The sequence below is a fragment of the Tympanuchus pallidicinctus genome, unplaced genomic scaffold (assembly GCF_026119805.1).
Source record: "Tympanuchus pallidicinctus isolate F22 unplaced genomic scaffold, pur_lepc_1.0 scaffold16, whole genome shotgun sequence".
In the NCBI taxonomy this organism is placed as follows: domain Eukaryota; kingdom Metazoa; phylum Chordata; class Aves; order Galliformes; family Phasianidae; genus Tympanuchus; species Tympanuchus pallidicinctus.
Genome location: NW_026294679.1, coordinates 15,695,939 through 15,717,846, shown reverse-complemented (window position 1 = coordinate 15,717,846; position 21,908 = coordinate 15,695,939). Strand labels below are relative to the sequence as shown.

Genomic DNA, 21,908 nt, shown 5'->3' with positions numbered 1-21,908 from the left:
GGTGGTGCCAAACATCTTTAGCTACCTAAAATGCTAAATGCAGAACTAAAGCCAAAGAAACACATATATATACAATATATATTATACTATATATATATATATATGACAGCTGCTACCCTGGGCTGCCCACTGGAGGCACATTAGAAGAATATCACTTCATCAGACTTGAAAAGGTCTTCCTTACAATTTAAACATGGTGTGAAAAACATAGACAAGGGGGAGAAAAATTGGCTGCATTAGGAGGACTTCAGGACAGGTGAAACAAAGCATGTTTGAAGTTTGTGACTGACAGTGAGGACCACAGCTATGTTTTAAGTAGATCGCTGGGGCTGGTCTAAACAAAAATGTTAACATCCAAGTAGCTGATGGAGGAAATAAGGTTGCACACTGATGTGCATAAGTAATTGATGATATGTGGTGCTGGAAAGGCCATCACAGAGAGTTCTGAATTGATGTTTAAGTGCTCTCCATTTTAAGTGCCTCGAGGAATGGTTTGTTTTGCTTGTCTGTTGCCAGACACAAATGCTGCTTAATCTTGTTTAATGTCTCTGAACATTAGTCCAATAGGGCCATTCACAAAATAATTGATACATGTTTATGGATTTCTTCTTGCATTTATTTAGACAAATTAAATCAAGTTCCATCATACACTGTCAAAGAAAACTTCAAATAATGCTTTGAGATCTCTCTGAATGTTCACACACTTAACAGAAGAGCCTTGAGAAGACAATTTGGGCTGTGTGTTCAGATAAATGGCAGAGAAGCAGCTCTGGCTGTTCCAATAGGAAACATGTTATGGGCACAAGTAGGCCAAAGCAGAACTCCTTTGCCAAAACATAGAAGGAAGGGACACCTTCCAGAGAGATCTGGACAGGCTTGAAAAGTGGGCCCACAAAAACCTAGTGAGGTTCAACATGGCCAAATTCTAAGTGTTGTATTTGAGTTGGGGCAACACCAGACATTCAGACTGGGAGAAAAACTCAGTGAGAGCAGCCTTGCAGAGGAAGACTTGGAGTCTTGATGGACAAAAATTTGGATAGGAGCTAGCAGTGTGCGCTTGCAGCCCATAGGCCAACTGTATCCTGGGCTGCATTGAAAGAGGGGTGGCAGCAGGGAGAGGGAGGTGATTGTTCCCCTCTGCCCTACCTTTGTGAGGCCCCATTTAGAGCACTGTGTCCAAGCCTGGGCCCCCAGCACAGGAATGATGTGGAGCTATTGGAGTGGGTCAGAAGGATGGCCATGAAGGTGCTCAGAGAGCTGGAGCACTTCTCTGGAGATAGGCTTGTTCAGTCTGGAGAAGAGAAGGCTTCAGGGAGATCTCATTGCAGCCTTCCAGTGGTTAAAGGGAGCTTATAAAGTTTTCAGCCTGTCCCAAACAACAACGAAAGGAAGTCATTACCACCTGTATTTCACATATTCCATACTGATCAGCAGCAATAAAATAAGTGAGTTTTGCAACAGTGCTACAGAGTCAAAGCGTATGTGAGTTGCAGTCCACTGGAACTGTTCAGCGCTTCTGCATTACGGCCATAACTAGGAACGGCTCCTCTCCCGGCACGCAGGAGCAGCGCTCGGAAGGAGGCGATCCGGCCGGTAGAGGAGCAGAAGCGCGGCTCCCCCTGCTGGGCAGCACGCGCACCCCGAGCGCCCGCCTGCTCCGCCCCCAGCGCAGCCTTCACGGACGCGTTCAGGAGCTCCGGAAAGCTCACACCCCCCGTCGTCCAGAGCCCCGCCTTCCTGGCCGAGGCCCATCCTGCTGCCCTCAGCAGGACTACAAGCCCCAGGTTGCTCCAGGCTGCCGGGGGCGGTGCCGGCTGCGCCCGTAGTCTTCGTTCCGCCACGCGCTGCGCAGTATGGCCGGCTTCGCCGATCTGAACGTGCCGCAGGGCGCGGACAGGAAGGCCGTGCAGAGCCTGCTGGAGACCGCAGCGCATCGTGAGTCGGGGCTGGGAGTCGGGATGTGTTGTTGAGGCCGGGGCGGGCTGTGCTGGGAGATTCTAGCTGAGGGCTGCGGCAGCGGCGTGAAGGCTGGAGAAACGGGGCTGGATGGGGCGGAAGCTCCGTGCACCGATCCTGCTCTGCCCCTCGTAGGGCACAGGGTCTGTGCCGTGCCTGAACGGCGCTTTTAACATCTCCGGTTACTCTCCAGTCTCTGCAGAGAACTTGTTCCAGGGTTGCTGATCTTCAGCACAGGTTTCATGGCTTCCTCTAGACCTGTCCACCACGGACAGGACGTGGTCACGTCTTCCCTCGTAAAGCACCTTTCAGTCTGCTGCTGCTGCAAGGCTCAGCCTTAGCATCGATGCAGAGCCAGAACCTGGCACCCCTTCGCTTACCCCACTGCCCACCAGGCTCCCAACCACACCTCAGCCTGCCCAGCCGCTCCCATTAGGTAGTTGTGGATCTCCGTGTGCCCTAGCACTGGCCGTGCAGTCCCTGCCCCCGTCACTGTCAGTCAGTGAGGATGCGTTGTCAAGGCTGGGTTGTGTTAAAAGAAATTTGTACCCTTAAGACACATCTTTGGTGAGTTAACGTTCAGAAAAGTTCGCTGTGAAAGGTAAATGTGCACATTGTTATTAATTTTGAGATATTTAAATAACGAGCATGTGACAGTTTTCTGCTTGTCTCTTTCCATTACTTGCTGAACAAAGCAGGCTCACAATGTGTTCATTTCTTTAGTGGGATATTCTGCAGTTGCTCTTAATCACACCGTCGATTTTAAAGAAAAGAAACAGGTAATTTCAGTTCTGCTTTGTTGTTGGTGATGGATTTGCTCTCATAAATCTGTGTGCTGCTCCTCCCCCCTTTGTTTTTACATACTCACTTAAATGAAGTGTATTTGTATTTATATTTATAATGGAACTCCGATTTTTACAAGTTTGTATTACTGCCCTGGAGTTAATTTTTAGTACGGTCTGTGAATTGTCTCTAGGAAATACTTTTGTTAGCATGGCAAACTTATTTTTGGAGTTGGAACACAATTTCTGTGTGCATTCTAAATATCCCATTATATTTTGGATAACTTGGTTTTGTTTTCTTTTAAGGAAATAGCCAAGCCGGTATCTCCATCAGAGCTGTTTCCATCTTTGCCTATTGTGCAGGTGTGTTTATTGTGTTCCAGCTATGAGTTGTTTTACAGAGTTGCATTTTTTCCTTTGTGTGTTACACGTGATATTTTTTTCATCGTCTGTTCAAAAAAATATATGAGAAATTTGTCCACTGCTTGTTTCTTCAAACTCCAAGCATTGGAAGAATGTTAACGCTCATGTTGGAGGAGGCTTTATTTCAAAAATTATTCTTTAAAATTGCTGTTTATGAATTCTGAATAATGTTGTAGTTGAATAATTGCAGTATAATTGTCTGAATTTGAGCCTGAGGTTTGGAAATTACTTCCTGGATTTGATGAACAAGATTTGGATGTAGTGAACCAATTCTGATGTATGTTAATTAAGGAGATGCTTTTGCTTCCAGTCATGGCCTCTTTGGAAAACCAGAGTGGTATTAATAGAGCACACTCATATTTTCCATATGATGGGTTTTTTTGAGTTTTTTTTCCTTCTTTCAATTTTTCTCCTTTAGATTGATCTATTCCTCAGAGAAACACAATGAGCCTTTCTTTCTGAAGGGCAGATACAATACCCAACAGATCAATATAAAGAATATGTGTGGTTTTTTTTATATTAGGGAAGCATAACTACAGACTTATAGGCAAGAATTGGTGCAAGACACAACTTTCTTTTTATAGTAGAGGGGGTGAAAGTTGCCATGAAGTTTTGCTTTGGAGCTTTTTAAATCTTGTATTATTTTTCCATCATAGGGGACATCTAAAAGACTTAAAGTCTTAACCCGGCTGACACTTGTTGTTTCTGATCCTTCCCACTGTAATCTCTTGGTAAGTACCTTCAGTGTATTTGTTTTTCCTTTTTAATTATTATTGTTATTTTTTTTTAATTTCCTTTTCTCAATGAAAGAATGTCACTTAATTGTGTAGGGAAGGATTTAATGGATTTCATAGGATACTCAGTACTGATTTCTCAGATCAGATCTCTAGAATCTGAAGCATCATGAGGGGGTGCGGGTTTATGAAACTGGATGTGACTGTGCTGATTACTTGGTAGTATGGGGTAGCAGTTCTGTTCCTTTATTCTTTTAATTGAATTCTGGACTTCTATATGTACACTAGAATACCAAGAGTGAGCTCTGTGTCTGTTTGTGGGACTGTGCTTGGGGCAAAAGGTATGTGTAAGTGGATGGGCCAGGCCTCGAAATGACTTCAGGGAATTGGTCATGGTAAAGACCTACTATTTAATTAAATTATTGGCTTTGTTTTAGTGCTTGAAAATGGTGAGGGGATTTTCTCTTTATTATTGTGTATACATATGTCACCTGCCAGATGTCAAGGTAGTAATCATTTCCTCCTTTTGTAGAGGTCTACATCTACAAATATAAGATTGTATGACATCATAGCTGTATTTCCAAAGACCGAGAAATTGTTCCATGTAAGTACTATCTGTAAGTTGTTATAGAACTGGCACTAACAATCAGTGTCTTGGAGTAGCTTGAGTGCATTCTTTGTTTTGATTTTGTTTTCTGTTTTATGTAGCCATGTCATGGAGCTAATTAAACAACGTAGGTTCCCTGGTTAGTGCACAGACTGAAAGACTGGGAGAAATCCCAGGAGGGCCTTGATGTGAGTAGTTGGTCCTAATCAGATCACTCGCAGATGTTTGACTTGCTTTCAGATGTTCAGGTCAATTTCATGTCAAAATGCTTTCCTTGCAAAAGGGAAAAAAAAAAAAAAAAAATCAAGACAGTGACACATCTGACCTACTGCAAGCTCCTAAGTCATATCATTAAGGGTGAATTGGAAGAGTTGGTAGAGGTGATCTGTCTGTATTGCCCTTGGCAGGCAGAAAGCAGATGTGCAATTTGAAAAAGGCACTGGGATACCAACTACAAACGGGAATCTCTTTGGAGGAACACCAGTGTTTACTTTACAGTGAGGTGGTCAGGGAGCTGAGTTTGGTTTTCAGTTAGGCTAAAGCTACTTTCTGGTTCTGATGAATGCCTATTTTTGAAACATTAAAACTATATTGTTCTGATTTTTATTTTTTTTTTTTAATTATTTCCTCTCCTTTTTGAAAACTTGAGAAGTATAGGGCAAGAGGCTATAACAGGAGGTGAACTTTTAAAGAAGCAGAAGAACTTAAGCATTAATTGTAACATTGACAACTTAACGAAACTCATTTCTGATTGATTTTCTTTTTCTCTTGCAAGACTTTGGACTGCTGAGGATGTGCAAGAATCAAAAGACTTCTAAAAGACTTTTCACTTCTCTCTATCATCTTCTTTTGTGCTCTGTTAGCAGCATAAAATTATTGTGATTTATTCCAGATGCACCCAAGAGTCCAGAGGTAATTGGCTGGTGTAGTCACCAAGCCACTCTCAAAGATATTTGAAAAAGTTGTGGCAGTCAGGTGAAGTTCCCATGTGACTGGAAAAAGGCAGTGTCACACCCATTTTTTAGAGGGGTAAAAAGAATGACCCAGGGAGCTACTGACCTGTCAGCCTCACCTGTGTGCTGAGAAGGTCGTGCAGCAGATCCTTCTGGAAGCTATGGTAAGGCACATACAGGAGGAGAGGTAATATGGGATAACCAGCACGCCTTCACCAGGGGCAGATCTTGCTTGACCAACCTTGTTGTTTTTTATGGTGATGTAAGTGCCTCAGTGAATGAGGGAAGAGCCACTGCTGTTATTTGTCTGGACTTCATTAAGGCCTTAGATGCCGTGCAGAAAGACCTAGACAGACTGAGCACTGGGCCTGGGTGAACCTCATGAAGTTTAGCAAATCCAAGTGCATGGTCATGGCAACCTCCACTGTCAGTACAAGCTGGGGAATGTAAGGATGGAACACAGCTCTGCCAAAAATGACCTGAGGGATCTGACGGATGGCAATCTGGATAGTAGTGTGCCCTACAGCCCAGAAAGCCAACCGTATCCTGAGCTGCATCAAAAGAAGAGTGGCTGGCAGGGTTAGGAGGTGATACTGCCCCTCTGCTCTGCAATGGTGAGACTTCACCTGGACTGTGTCCACATGTGGAATTCTTAGTACAGGAGAGGTGTGGACCTGTTTGAGTGCATCCAGAGGAGGGCTACAAAAATGGTCCAAGAAATGGAACAGAGAGAGAGCTGGGGCTGTTCAGTTTGGAGAAGGGAAGGCTCAAGAGGAGACATTCAAAGAAGGTCAGGCTGGATGGGGCTCTGGGCAATGTAACTGAGCTGTAGGTGTCCCTGTTCATTGCAGGGGAGTTAGACTAGGTAACCTTTAAGGTCAACCCAAACAATTTTATGATTGCTCATACTTAATGACATGGTAGAGAAGGGCAGGGAGAAGATTCTCATTGATCTCATTTCTCAAATGAGTTCACTCAATTTATTGTGTGTTCAAACAAGTACCTGAAGCTACTTAAAGATAGCCAGCAGTAGCTCATTGTAAGACTTTGGAGGAAGGGCAGGAGCTTGTCATGTAAAGATGGTTGTCTTTTGTTTTCAGACATCCGTGAGCTGGACATTCAGCTGCAACAACTTTGAAGCTGACATAATGCCTGCCCTCAGCCACACATTTCTTCAGGTTCCTTTCTGCTCTGCTTGTGCAGGTTCTTTCTTAGCTCCATGGCTGTTTGGTTGGAAGAACACACCTTTGATTGCAAAGTTATGCAGATTTTACCAAGTTATTTTGCAGGCAGATCTGCTTTGCTGCTCTGAGCTTTGCTGCTCTGTGAGGATGGCTGTACTCTGAGCAGGCCCAGTGCAGCTTCAAGCTGGCACTCTCACAGATACTAACAGCATAATAGGAAGAAGACAGGATTGTAATGAGACCATCTTAATTTCTGTCGTGCTCAAAACTCTCTTGACCTGGGGAGGAAGCCAGATGTGTTTCTTACAAACAGCATGAGGTGAAAGGCATCTTCCTTACGCGTTCACGTACAGAGCAGATTTGTATGTTTGTATTTCATTTAAAGATTTAAGATTTCTAAGTAAGTATGGAGAGTTTTGTAGAGTTATCAGTGGGGAACATCAAGCACTTGGAATCTCAGTATGCATGTCTGACTCCTAATGACTTGAATCTTGCACTCTGCAGGATAAAGCTGCCTAGGCTGAATCTTGCACCACAAATTGTATTTTAAAATTGGCTGTTGGTAACTGTATTGCCTCAGTAGCATCATCTTTCTCACCAACAATTTGGCACTTAGTTTGTTCTCTGTAGGACAGGATTTTTCATGTGCTTATAGAAGACATATGTGACCATTGTAGATGGGCTTTAGTTTTAGCACAGCCTAAAAATAGTCAGTTCCTGCTTCTCACAAGTAAAATAATCTTTCCTATTACTGAGACAGGCAGTAATAGGCAGGCAGTGCTGAAAAATGTGCTCAAATTCTACAAATAATTTGTATCCTTGGGGCTACGAGGAAGTTGTGTTTGCCGAGATAACTGTAGGACATGCTCTTTATTTAAGATTCCCAAGGAGAATTGTTTTTGGCTGCAGCTGGGATGCCTGCTCTGTGCTGTTATTTAGCTCTGGCCTGTTGCTTTTAGAAAGAAAATATGAATGAAACAAATCTTTAGAATATTAGTTCTGCCTATTGTTTGTAGGAAATTAGTAATTCACCAGTATCTACAAAATCTTGCTTATGTAAGTCTGAGGATATACTGCAAAGCCAAATTTCAGAGTTTATTTGTAAAATGTTTGCAAAAGCAAACCTGTCTGTCTTCAGGCCATCCAAGCCCCGGTGAGTTTATGTCTGGTTGGCTGTTGTTTCCCAGCAGATGGAGCTCTTGCCTGTGGTGAGGCCAGGCAGGTGCTGGGCTGTCCAACTGCTGTATAGCATTTTCTGGATGAAGTTTTTGTTCAGATCCTTTTAGGAGGCTGGATAACCTTAACCTGCCTGCATGTGTGACTTGTCCGGGAGCCAAATCTGGGCTGAATTTAGGATGTTTAGAGAAATCTCCTCTGCAACTTTTTGTGCAGTTCAGAAATTCCTCTTTATGTGAAATTGTGACTCTTAATTATTATTTTTTTCTCAGTGATGTTTTCTGAGTTCTTCTTGTCCCTGGAATCCTGTAGATATCCTGGCATTTGGGTCACTTCCTTTTCCATTGCACATAATTTTCAAAATGGAAAAGTGTTTTCCACTGTTTCTGGAACTGATTAGGAGGGCTCGTTTTCTCATCACACAGGGCAGCTTGCCTGCTTCTAGTGTGTATTCTTGCTCTCCATTTTTCTTGGATTTCTCTCTCCCTGAATTTTCTATGGTCTCACTGGCGTGTTTTCTAGGATATGATTCAGAGCTATTTGCTTTGAGCGAGTTCCTGTTAATCACCTCTGTTTAAGTGGTAGTTTGTACTACACGTAAGGATAAGATTAAAATTGGCTATTGTGGGGCTAAACTTGCATTTCAGATTTGTGTTTGTAGTATATTCAACTTGTATTCTGCCTAAGAGAGTTAGTAAAGTTAGGGCTTGAAGATGAAGTTCAGTTTGATGGAACAGCTATCAACAGCGAAGGTAGGAAACAGTCGTAAAGCTAGGTCTCTGCTCTCATGTCTGTGCAGATTTCATGCGAACAGACCATTGAAAGATGAGTTTGCAGAGCCCTGTGCTAGATTGGAATGTCACAGTCCTGCAGCCCCACTGCTTTCATGCTGGTGCAAGGAGGGAGGAAGGGCTGGAACCTGGCCCAGATGTAATTGAAGCAGTGGATGGCAAGTTTCTGAGTGTGGAGAGTTCCTCTATATATTGGAAATTCCTTTTGAGCATGTTCAACATGCTTTATATTCTTTGTTACAACAGTGCTTACAGGTGTTAATCTGGTCCTGTGTAATCATCTTTACAGGGTAGACTTATATAATTTCTACAAGTCCTGTGTGCATAAGATTATATGTAAATCAAGAGCTAGTTTTTATGTCCATTTAATTTTCTATACGTGTCAGTGTGGAGATTTTCCACCCTTTGTTCATTCCTTCTCTATTAATACAGGATGTGATTTGTGGTGTGAGCTCAAAGCCAGGTATTTAAACCATGAGCTCAGGTACGATCTTGAGACATCTCCAAAGCCTTGGTTTTCAGAAAGTTGTCTTTCTTATCCAGACAGGAAAGTGAGGTACCATGTCATGGACCCAGTACTGGGCATGTGGTATAACTCATCGCTTCTAAAATTCTTCTCCTGTTTCAGTCTTTTCTTGGTTGCTGCTGGTAAAAGTACTTAAAGAGCTGCAACACTGGACGAATGATGGGATTAGAGAATGATGGGTCCTTTATTAGCTGTGAGCTCTCTTACCAAAAAACAGCACTGCTTCTGTATGTCCCATGTCAGATAAGAATAAAGAGTAAGTTTTGCCTTTGAGTTGGTCATTATTTTATTGGAAAGGCTGTTCTGTGAGAAAAGGGCCAGGATTTTTAGCCTCATGTGCTCTGGCTGTGCACTTTGAGCACTGCTGTTCTATTGGCACACCTACAAGGTGTTGTACTTCATTTCAAAATTGAACTGCCTCTGGAGAGACATTTCTTGCATTATGTAATGGCACATCTAATAATCTGTTCCTGTTTCTTTGCTCTAGATTGCTTGCACAACTCTTGATGTGGATCTAGTCTGTATAAATGTAACAGAGAAGCTTCCGTTTTACTTCCGAAGGCCTCCTGTAAATATGGTAAATTGACACCTGTATTGTTTTTTTTTTCTATTAAATGTCAGTCTGAATTGAAGTTCCTATAGTTTCCTTTTCACCATTCCCATTCAAGTGGTTCTTTTTATTTTCTTGCATAATGTATTGTTTTAGATGTCCTTCACTTCAAGGCCTCCACTTGCAGCATTTAATACGCATTGATGTGCGTTCGTTCTTTTTCCTTTCTGTCCTCTGCTTCTGAAGACAGAAAAGATGTTTCCAAGGAGTGGAAGCAGAACCTTATGACTATTGCTGTGCCAGTGAGATGTAGTGTGATTGCTGACAGAGCTGCCTCCCAGACCAGAAGGGATTGTACAGCTGTAAATAGTCTTGTAATTTGAAAGATGGGAGAATGTGAATGACAGTATTGATTTGGGAGAAGGATGTTGTGTTAGATATTCGGAAGGTGATGTATTGAAACCCTACTTAATCAAAGGAATGTCTTGGGAAGTAAACTAAATGTGGGATTGCTCAATATCTGCTGTGGGACTCAAACTAACTATCTGTATGTATTAAGTATTTTATTAATTGTCTACTGTAGGTGATTTGGCAGAAAATTTAATCTGAACACGTGGTTACTTGAACCAGTATTTTCTTTTAAGTTTATGTCAAGGTTTGTTCTGCTTGGACGTTTTTGGCTGTTGTCCTTAGTGCTTTAGGATTTAAAGCTGGAACTGGCTAGAAATCCTGCTTCTGTCTTTTACAGAAACTTCGACCTAGAAAAACCAGAATCAACCCTGAAACAGAACGAAAGTAGCTATTTGGAATTTACCACAGACTTAAAATTCAGTATTCCATTTGGAATAAAAATCTTGTATAAAATGTTGTCTGAAAGTACCCTCACTGCTTGAAACTCTAGGAGTTGACCCAGGTGAGGAGATACTTCCCTCACAAGCTGTTTCTCATCTTCTGCACTCCGAGCTTCAAGGCAGTCTCTCAGACTGGTTCTGTGCATCCTCAGGCAGTGAGGTTTGGTTGTTTTGATGCCAGGCAGGCAGACTAGCTGCCAGCTGGAGGAGCAGGCATGAGGTTAAAAGTATCCTTACCTTGAAACTGGTGTATTGCCATTACCCGTTTTGGTTTTGATAAATACAGTTGTCTTGTTTGCAGATGTTGGACTAGCTCTGTGTAAAACATTTAAAATGTACATAGCTTCTACTCAGCTTCCATGCAGCTGTTATGGCTGGGTTAATTCCATCTGTATTCAGTTACTGGACTCTCTTACTGCATTAGCATTGTAGTGTTTTATAATGTGAGTGGAAGCACAAAGTAGCATTTTGCGCAAATGTATTATACACCAAGGAATGAGGAACTCCTAGCTTGGAATTGTCTTTACCACTGTGTATCCTACAGGAAGTTGTTCAACCTTTCTCTGTATGTTTGAGAAAACAAGAATACAAGGCTTTGGTGAGGTACTTCCACAGATGGCAAAGAATGTTAGAGCAACTGAATATACACTAAGTTCTGCTATTTGGAAACTTTACTGCGACCTGCTGTTCTTTGAAATGATCACAAACAGCAACACAGTGCTGTGAGATAGAAGAGACAGGACCTCACTGCTACATTCGTGCAAAGATGAATTCCTCATCTGCAAGATGTGGTTGCTGTGGAAAGCAATGTTATTGCTTATCGCCAGCAGTGGAGCAGGAGGAGGAGGGTCCTGGAAGTTTCTGGGATCAGCAGTTTATGATCAGCAGTAGTTACTTGCTTCATCCTCTCTGAGACAGTGGAAAGCCAATTACAACTATTAAGTAGGTGTCATTTCTTTGCTCATTAAACCTCATCTTTCTGTCCTCCCAAGAAACACAACTGGTGTACAGTGAAATTTTTTCCCCCTGCATTTCATATGATGCTGGAACAGTATCTCCATTTTTTTTCATAACACAGTTAAACTGTGAATAAATTGCATCAATAATAGTCAGTGGTTGTTAGATTGTTCTGCTTCTCTCCTTTTGATTTTTGTTCACTTCCTTTCATGTGAAGGCAATAGATCGAGGCATTTACTTTGAACTTCTTTACACACCTGCCATCAAAGACTCCACAATGAGAAGATACACAATTTCAAATGCGATCAGCCTGATGCAGATCTGCAAAGGAAAGGTAAGCTCTCAAAGTGAAAGCAAGCTAATTAATTTGGTTCAAATTCTCCTGGAGTTGTAGAGACTGAGCCATTTTAAATGAGTATTGATGACAGGGTTTATGAAGCTGTGACTGAATCTTTGCCTACTGATACAAGAACGTGATTATTTTGGCTCCAGATACTTCCAGCCATGCACCTCTGTATGCTGTCCTCTTAAGCTGTCAAACTGCTTGGTTCTTCTTTTCAGAATAACCTATCTGTTGTTTTGGTATGTAATACCCAGAACAAAAGGAAAAAAGTTTGCACTAGAACTGAAATCCATGCATCTCTTTAAAATCCCCCACTTCAAAGGTCTGATTCACCAAAAGCACTTTTTTGAAAACATACCTTGAACATGGGGGAGAAAAAAAAAAAGGTAGAAATCCTGTTTGTTTAACTGTTAGGAAATCCCCACTGTAGAGAACAGATCCAACAGCTTGCTGGCTCCAAGCCAAGGTTTTGCTGAAATCAGATCAACTGCATTCTTCCCTGCTACTGAAACCAAGGGAAGAAGTAATCCTTGCAGCTGAGATGCCAGTACTCCATTGCTTTCATGCCTCGCCTCCTCTCAGGCCACCAAGCTAAGCTCTCTGCTATGTCGATCCTCTCAGGTTGCTTGCTTTTAAAAGGGAAGCGTATAGTAGTACGTATCGGAGTTAAAAGAGATTGTAGCTCCCATCATTCTTACTAGGAAGGACTTTTGCTGTACTTAGCTAGTCTAGAGAAGCCTAAACTGGTGTTACCCTGCAGATGCAACCTGAAGTAGGATATAGAGCTTGGGAGGCCAATTAAAAGCAGAATTGTCATTATTGCAGTTCCCCATAGGAGTGGTTACCTGTCTTGTAGGATGGGAGTCTCTAAACAGATGAGTACAGAAAAAATGAGCACTTAACATGATCTTTCCTGAGAAGCTCATCTCTGGAGGTTAGTCACACAAAATACTGACTTAAACAAAAGGCACGTGCACGCAGAGACATGTTGGACACCTCCTTGCCAGCTCTCCTCTTTCCTATATGCAGCTGAACATTTCTCACTCAGTTGCTTATTTGTATTGCACGAGTTAGCATCACAGAGTGAGAGTTTGGTCTGTGTACAAGAGCCTTTTCTTTCTGCATGTGTCTATTTAATACACCATTTGTGTGTGGGAGGTAAACTGTCTGACGCTGGATGCCATGATTTGTTGTAAGCCATTGGAAAAGCTAGAAATGGATTACTAGTTTGTCATTGTTTCTTGCCTATATTTTTTGTTTCTGGGCTTGTTACCTTGTGTGCCAGCAGAGAAAGCTATTAGTGCTTACTGGCAGTTTCTCTATCAGTTATATAAAGGCGCTTTTTACCAAGATGTAGTGAGGTTGTTCCATGGGCTGCTTTCATTGGCACTTTGCACATCAGTCACCTTTTGTACAGCTTTTTGTACACTTTTTTTAAAGGTGCTGAGTTTGTAGCAGCTTTTGGATCTATTTGTTTTTCCTGTTATAGTAGCACGGAGAAACTTCTGGAAACTTAGTGGCCAAGGAGCTGACCTTCAGCAGAGTCCTTAGAATATTTGAAAATGTGCAGGGAATGTGGGAGGGACCTGCTTGCCTTGTCAGACAGAAGGTGTATGTAGCCACAGTCCTTCACATTCTGTGTTTTGGTAGCAGCGTTACGTACTGCACCCAGAGCAGTGTGCTGAAGAGCTGCTTTCTCTTTTACCTGAGGAGATGATGGTTTGCCTTTGAGTTTTTCCCTTAGCCCTTGCCTTGGATTTGCCTTTGCCTGCTTCTCCTCTGTTTGCTAGCTGTACTTTTCTTGTCTGTTTGTCTCCTCCCTTCTTACCCATCCTCTAACTAGAAGTCAGTTAGCTTTGAATCAGCCAGGACATGTCTCCAGTACACAGCAGTGAACCATGGTCCTGCAAGGATGGGTTCAAGATGGCATAGCTGCTCTGGGAGCTTTTCTGAGTTGAGAAGACAGGAATTGGTTTTTACAGCTCAGACATTTTCACAGTGAACTCTCACAGTCAGCACCAATGAAGCTCAAAAGCACCCTTGAGGTCTGTAGTACAGTCACTTTAAAGATGAACTACACAGAAGGAAACAAACTAGGCTCTGTGCTGTTAAGTCACTTTGATGTATGAATTGCTTCTGCTTCTGGCTTTCCTTATGCTTGTGCAGAGTTCTCAGCCCCTCCTTTTCCTTCTTGACACATGAGGAAACCTTGGGCACAGTGTGCACAGTGCAGTCATTTCCATACAAACAGCTCTTTCATGGTTTGTGTTCTAGCTGTGTACAGAGCATTTTCTTCCAACATCTGCCCTGCTCTTTGCTGGGGGGACAGTGGGACGAGTGAGCAGTACTTTGGAAAGGGATCATAAGCCCTACCATGTAACTGGAGGTGGTGTGGTGTGTTGGTGGTACTGACATCAGAGAGGTACTGCCTCAGTACCAATTTCACTGTTGCCCACTCAAGCAGGAATCCCCAAAGCTTTTATTTTATATATATATAATATATATATAATATTATATATATATATATTTATATATATTTTTTTAAGTGTGTGGAATCTTTTTTCTGCTGCAGTTTTCTGCCTGCACTAAACAATCTTCCCTTGAGTGAGCATCCTTAGTGGCTTAACATTAGAAGAGCACTGGCAGCTGAGCTGTGCTATCTGCCAGCCCCTGAGCAGTCATGTACCTGTTGTGTAGAAAACATTTGGCAGTGAAGGGAGGAGGGTGTCTTTCTGCCTGGTGCTTTTCATGGGGATGGAGGTTTGAGGAAACTTGATGTATGGTGTGAATTGGCTGCCTTTACCTGACTGCAGACTGGTTTCCTCCATCAGCGTGAGTTTGATTAAGCTAATATGATAGGGTTGGGTTTTACTGCAATGCACAGAGTAGGTTGAAAATTTGGGAGAGTCAGGGTGCCTAGAGCTGTGGTTTGTAAGCTGCATCTGAGGGATCCTGGGATTCTCTTCCAAGTTCATCCATGCCTTCCTTAGTATAATGCTCAGCATCCACCCTGTGCCTGACTGCTCTCACGTGGCTCCCTGTCTCTTTCAGCTACTGTCACCAAAGGCAGTAGTACTTAACACAGTGTACACAGCTCTGCATTTCTTCGTTTCCCTTCAAGTCCCTTCAAAGTTCCCTATAAGAGATATGCTTGTTTAATAGCATCATTAAGATTGATACTTCTTGGCCATAGCTCTCTAACAGTGCTCATTCAGCTCAGACCTTTCTGTGCTGAGGTTTATAGCTACAAAGAACAACTTGTCCCTGTGGCTCTCTCTCTGTAGATACTGGGGAGATAGCTTGGGCTTATTTGTTTCTTCAAACTAATACCTGGCTGGAGTTCTGTTCATCTGAGTGCACTGGACACTCACAGTTAATTGTGTTGTCACCCTGGACTTAGCAAATGCTCATGAAGTCCTTGCTGTTCGTAAGTTTTCCATTTCTTGATGCTGTCTGACAGATGAATGTTTGTTCTTTTATTCTCTTGTGTTTTGCAGAACATCGTTATATCTAGTGCAGCTGAAAGAGTAAGTCCTAGATTTTTTTTCAAGTGAAAACAGTTTAAGCATTTATTTTCAGCTCAAAATACTTAAAATTACAATTTTTACATGTTAATATATAACTAAGTTCTAAGATTTCAACCTTGTGTGTTTTTAATCAACCGTTTTACTGAAGAATTGTGTGGGGTTTTTTTTAATCTGTTTGTTTTGCTTTGCTTTTGTCGATATGGTATTTTCTGTGACAGTTTTCTTCACAGTCAGGGACTCTGTTTTGCAAAATAGTGGTATTTTCCTGACTGTTGTAGTGTATCTTCAGCAGCTTGCTATTATGTAGCATTTATGTTTCCCTTCCCGAATGGCTGCTTCTGCAAACAGCTCTATCCTATGTGCTCACATTCTGCCAGCCTCCAACCTTCTTTGTTGGTTTTTTTTTTCTAGCCTCTAGAACTACGAGGTCCTTATGATGTGGCTAATCTGTATCCTTTTTCCAAGTCAGAAATGGCAGTTAATAGTAACATGCAGAACTTAATTGGTTTTGAGATTTTCCATCCATTGCTCTCCTTGAACTTTAGCTGGTGATGCTTGTTGGTGTCTAATTCAATGAAACAGAGTGCAGTGTGGGTGTGGAAGGAGCTACACAGATTCTTGGTCATGAAGCAACATGATCTGTTGCTGTAAATAGTGATTCTGAGTACGGTTACAGGTGAATTCTGTGTTGTGATGTGTTGATATTTGTGTTGAGTGTAAGTGGGAAAAGGAGTAAAAAACCCATAATCATAAATCTTTGAATAAGAAAACTTTGAAGTCGGCGAGCACTGTGGACTAAACCAGAAATTAATTCTGATCTCAAAGGCACTCAGTCTTTGACAGAAGAAGCCATAAAATCATGTTTTTATTTAGGAAAAATAAGGCTCTTATCTTAGCACTAGTTACTTTGATTCTTAATTTTTCAGTCCTTAGTTCCATATGTACAATCAAGTAAAGGACTGTGTTCTCGATAGGGAGCATCATTTCTCCCTTTCTTTCAGGAATTCAGATGTTTTTCCTCCTCCCCGCCCCCAGGTGTGTGTCCAGATTGCCTCTCAAAGGCAATGTGAGCTCTGAGTCGCTCTGAGTCGTGAGAACCATGTGGGAGGGTTTACGGGCTGGAAGGATTTTATGTGTAACATCTCCTTCCCTCTTTAAAAAAAAGCAGTAAGGCTTAACTCAAATTAACATACCTAGTTTGGTGTCATCCCTATTCAAGGTGGCTGGGAATTTTTCATTGTAATGCTTTTGTATTAGACAGTGCCCTTTCCCACAAAGCTGAGTTTTTCAAGGGGTACCTTTTTATTTGATTCTACGTTCTAAATAAAAAGATTCCTGTGTTGACAGACCTTTGTTTTCAAATGACAGCTGCTTGTCTGGAAAAAAGCAGCATTGACAGGAGCCTTCCAGGAGGGCTCCTGGCGAACTGTAGCCAAGAGAATTGGGTGCCTCAGGTCTCTGCCTCTGGGTAACCTTATACAAAATGTCACTCCAAGTTACAGCGCTGCTAATTCCCAGTTATTTGTAGAGTAAGCGAATCTGTCATACAGTCTTCCTTGTTCTTTTTTTTTCTTCCTGTGAATTTTGATCCTGAACAAAGTTGACAGAGGCTTGCTGTTTGGCTTGTCTGAAGGCGAAGCCAAGGCAGCTGTGTCCACCAACTGCAGAGCCACTATGCTTCATGGAGGTAAGTGAAAAGCATGTGCAAACTTAATTCTTGCCTTTGTTAAGATAAGTTCAGGTCAGTGCATGTTTTCCAAAAGGTCTGAGACCATAGAGAGCAAGTCAACTTGGGGTCTTTCCTCCCTTGTTCAGTGCGTGAAAAGGAACTTCTGCAGCAAGAGATGATTTCTGTGCTAGCAAATCACTGGCTGAATTGGTAGTGCTGTCTGTACTGGAGTACTTGCTTAACCACATTAAAAAGACACAAATTGTTTAGCTATAACACAGATCTGCCCATTCTCCTGCATTTTGGAAATACCGTTTGTTTCAGAAAGAATTGAATGCTCCTATCTGTGACAGCAGCAGAAACTATGTCACTGACTTCAAAACACATTCATCCAGATTTTCTTGCATTTGCCCTCTTGCAGCATGACCACAGAAGCAGTTGTTGCTGTGTTTCCCTGATACTTCATTATGTAGTCTACTTCAGACTAGCTCACTTTTTGGTGTGGACCATTTCAAACTTAATGCAAAATCTGAAGTCCCATGTGCCTGATGCTTAGGAGGAGATGTTTCATGTGGTGTACCATGTCTTTTAGTTTTGGTGAAACAAAACTTGCTTCCTTATACTCACCAGAGGAAGTTTGCAGTAGCTTTCTTCTATATTTGTCCATTTTAATATTAAAGAAAGTAGAAATTTAGCTTTTTGCCACCTGCAGAAATTAGAAGATTTTATTATATGTCCTGATAGCAGTTTGTGTTCTAGCAATCAATGTAGACACTCGCTTTGCTTTGTGACCCTTCCATTCACCTTCTCTGACCTCCCTTTCATATGCTTATTTGCTGGTTCTTGGTGTTCCTAGATTTTTACTGTGTATTCTAATAGCAATTTAATTTTGTCACCAAGTTGTATCTAGCTGTTAATTTTTACTGCTTCTAGAATTTGTTGGATAGGTAGGTTCTAGTCTTCTTAACAACTTCTGTTGCTCTAAGTTGCAAACTCATGATAGAATTTGGTTAGTATCTGTTATTTTAGTAGAATTGCGGTTTTAATGTGCTGTAAATTCACAGTGAGGAGCTTTGATCTCTTCAAGAGTGCATTTCTATGAACAGGGTCATCCAGCCTGCTACACTACTCATCTACATAGTGACAGTGTGTTGGAAGAATTTCTCACAGAATCACAGAATTGTAGGGGTTGGAAAGGACCTCTAGAGATCGAGACCAACCCCCCTGCCAAAGCAGGTTCCCTACAGCAGGTCGCACAGGTAGGCGTCCAGGCAGGTCTTGAACATCTCCAGAGAAGGAGACTCCACAACCCCCCTGGGCAGCCTGTTCCAGTGCTCCGTCACCCTCACCGTAAAGAAGTTCTTGCGCACATTCGTGAGGAACTTCCTCTGCTGCAGCTTCGTTTCCCTTTGTCCTGTCTCCACGTACCACTGGAAAGAGACGGGCCTCACCACTATGGCCCCCACACCTCAGATATTTATAAACCTGGATTACATCCCCTCTCAGTCATCTTTTCTCAAGGCTAAACAGACCCAGTTCCCTCAGCCTTTCTTCATAGGGGAGATGCTCCAGGCCCTTCACCATTTTTGTGGCCCTCCGCTGGACACTTTCCAAGAGGTCCCTGTCTTTTTTGTACTGGGGAGCCCAGAACTGGACACAGTACTCCAGATGAGGCCTTACCAGGGCAGAGTAGAGGGGGAGGATCACCTCCCTCGACCTGCTGGTCACGCTCTTTTTAATGCACCCCAGAATGCCATTGGCCTTTTTGGCCACGAGGGCACACTGCTGGCTCATGGCCAACCTGTTGTCCACCAGGACGCCCAGGTCCCTCTCTGCAGAGCTCCTCTCCAGCAGCTCATCCCCCAGCCTGTACTGGTGCATGCAATTATTCCTCCCTAGGTGCAAGACCCTACACTTGCTTTTGTTGAACCTCATCTGGTTTCTTACTGCCCAGCTCTCCAGCCTGTCCAGGTCTCGCTGAATGGCAGCACAGCCTTCAGGCGTGTCAGCCAATCCTCCCAACTTTGTATCATCAGTAGACTTGCTAATAACTTGCATATACTTCTCTCCAGTTTATGTGGAATTTCTCAAGACCTTCATTTTTCTTATCTATGAAGTTAAAAAAAAAAAAAAAAACAAAACAGGTGTAATTTTCCCATGCCCCAAAAAATAGTAGACCAGAGTAAGTCAGTATATTTTGGCAAGTTTCGTACGAAGCCACTTTGCTAGCAAGAGTATTTGTTAGTAGCCTTGTCTACCTCAAATCTGCAGTTTGCAGAGAAGCCTTATACTAGTGGTTCTGAAGTTGGACTGGTTTTACTGGGTGTTTGGCAAACATATGAGGAGTACCAAGAGTAGCACGATATGGTAATGCCGAGAGTTCTGTAAATAAAATATGTTTGTTTGAATGCTATGAAGCTGCTTACTTTGTTTGTATATGTGAGCCTCTGCCAATATAGCTGTGCCAGTGTAGCCTTTTTAAGAACCCTGAAGTATGTGAATATTTATTTGTTTTATTTGAGAATGTTGTTTTGCTCAGAAATACTGAAATGCTTTTTTGACATGTGTTCAAGAATGTGTCTTTCTGTGGATACAGAACTAATAAAGCGTGCTTTCCTTCAGTTTCAAGCGTGTCCTCTCCACCCTCTCTCCCCCCCAGGTCCCAGCAGACTCCCTCATTCTTGCTCTATTTCTGCACCCAACCTCATATTTCCCACTTCAGTTTCCTGAGTGTGTCCTATGTTCTGCCAATGCAGGTTGCTTACCTGCTGTGTGTGCTGCGTGGCTGGCTGGGAAACATGCTGAATTGCAGTGAGTGTGCATGAAGTGCATTAGTGTAGGTTTATTTGAGGTAATTCAGTTTTGTTTGTATATTCCAGAAACTCGGAAGAGTGCCTGTGGGGTAGTGTACACAGTGAAGAAGCTTCACAAAATTGAGGAGGAAGAAACTGTGCCAGCCTGCAAAAAGGCTAAGACTCAAGCTTGAACCAGTTGTCAACAGGAGCCTCCGCACAGTCTTTACTCAGTGGCTGAGTCTTCCTCCACCTTCCGACTGGCTTGGTTCCTCACTTACTGATTTTTTTATTTTTTTTTTTAGCCTAAAGAATAATTATTTTTCTGGTTTAAGTGAGGAGTTCTGTGGGAATCCTATTGCTGGGCTTCTGGACAAGGGCAGGAGGGAATCACTCCACCTTGTCCTGGGTCTTCTGGAATCAGTGAACTTGCACAATAGAAAGTATCCCTAAGACAGAAACATTGTGTCAACTGCATTTTTTTTTTTTTCTTTTTTTTTTTAATTAAAAATGGTTTCAAGAAGGCATGCCTGTAAAGTCTCACTCTTATAGTAACTAAAGTTTTAAAACATGTCTCTGTACTAAACCTTAGAACCAGGAGTCAGTAAAGTTTACCTTAAATGGCCTGAGAGAATAATTGTGCAGTAAAAACTTTATCTGCTCTCTCTTCTGTTTTGTGATCAATAACTATAACAATCCTAGCATCTATTGCTTGCTAGGAGAAATCTTGAGTTTGTGTCAGAGGAACAGTGACTAAATCAACCTGTTAGACACACAGCGCAAAGGTTCTCTCTGCCTTTGGAATCAAACCATCCCAACTTAAAGCCGAACAGTAACATGAGACATTTGCCACGGACAGGAAGAGCCCAAGGTTATCCTGAATGTGTGCTCAGCATGGTGTGCAGTTGCAGCATAACAGCTGTCTCACCTAGGCCTGAGCAGTCTCCATGTCACACAACTTTTACTGTTATGTCTTTTTTTTTATGTCCAGGTTGTTTTGCTGCCTCCTGACTTTCCAATTAACTTCCCGTTAGTGCTTCAGTAAATCTAATCCAAAAAAGCAGTCACAACACAGTGAGGCATTTTCAGACATCTTCCAAATGTTGACTGAAGTTTGTCTTTTGACCAATATAAAAATTATGTAAGATGCTGTACTTGAGATGCTTTTGTGGCACCTTTACTCTGAATATTCCAATATTCCAATTCTGTGTTGCCCCATGAAAGATGCTGAAGCCTTGGAGCATGTCCAGAGGAGGGCAACAAAGCTGTGAAAGATCTGGAAAACAGGTAATACGGGCTGAGGGAACTGGGATTGTTCAGTCTGGAGAAGAGGAGGCTCCGGGAAGACCTTATTGTTCCCCTACATGTCCCTGAAAGGAGGTTATAATGAGGTGATGGTCAACCTCTTCCAGGTAACAATGGTAGAACGAGAGGTAATGGCCTCAGTTTGCAGCAGGAGAGGTTCAGATTGGATATTAGGAAAAATTTCTTCTCAGAAGCAGTGGTGATGCACTGGCACAGGCTGCCCAGGAGGTGATGGATTCACTGTCCATGGACATGTTCAAGAAAGTCATGGATGTGGTGTGGTTAGTGGGCTTCGTGTAGAGGGATGATTGGATCAGATCTTAGTGATCTTTTCCAACCTTAATGATTCTGCGATTCTCTATTCTTACCTGACAACAAGCTGAGAAGCACAAGTTGTGATGTGTAAAGTACCGCAGAAACCTTGCGGTGGGTTTTCTCTGAGCTCTTAGGAGCTAACAAAGCTCTCAGTAGAGTCACAGTTTTATAAAACGCTGGTGTAAGTCACAACAGCTTTTGCATCATTCAAAAAGCAATAAAATTAGTTTTCCTTTGATTTTATTTTACTGGTCGACATCATGACGTGAGTGCTTTATTGCAGTATTGAGATATAATACTGATATTGATATTATATATAGTGGCTTCTTATTTATGGACTTGCCTCTAAAGTAAGGTTCTAACCAAATAAAGAAGCACTGGAAATGTGCCTGTAAAGTGTAACTTTTATAAGTCATATACCTTGGCCAGAGACTCATCAACCCTGAGCATGAGGAGAGTTGTTTTGT

General features: G+C 42.3%; 1 protein-coding gene across 1 annotated transcript; it reads left to right on the top strand.

Annotated features, from left to right (window-relative positions):
* The first annotated feature begins 1,769 nt into the window (after positions 1 to 1,769).
* Positions 1,770 to 20,486, top strand: RPP30 (ribonuclease P/MRP subunit p30). The gene is made up of 11 exons (XM_052677378.1): positions 1,770 to 1,935; positions 2,680 to 2,735; positions 3,045 to 3,101; positions 3,818 to 3,892; positions 4,428 to 4,499; positions 9,620 to 9,709; positions 11,708 to 11,824; positions 15,331 to 15,360; positions 15,772 to 15,809; positions 16,968 to 17,047; positions 19,909 to 20,486. Exons 1-11 carry the CDS (start codon positions 1,854 to 1,856, stop codon positions 20,013 to 20,015), a joined length of 804 nt encoding a protein of 267 aa, XP_052533338.1. The 5' UTR covers positions 1,770 to 1,853; the 3' UTR covers positions 20,016 to 20,486.
* Positions 20,487 to 21,908: the final 1,422 nt, after the last annotated feature.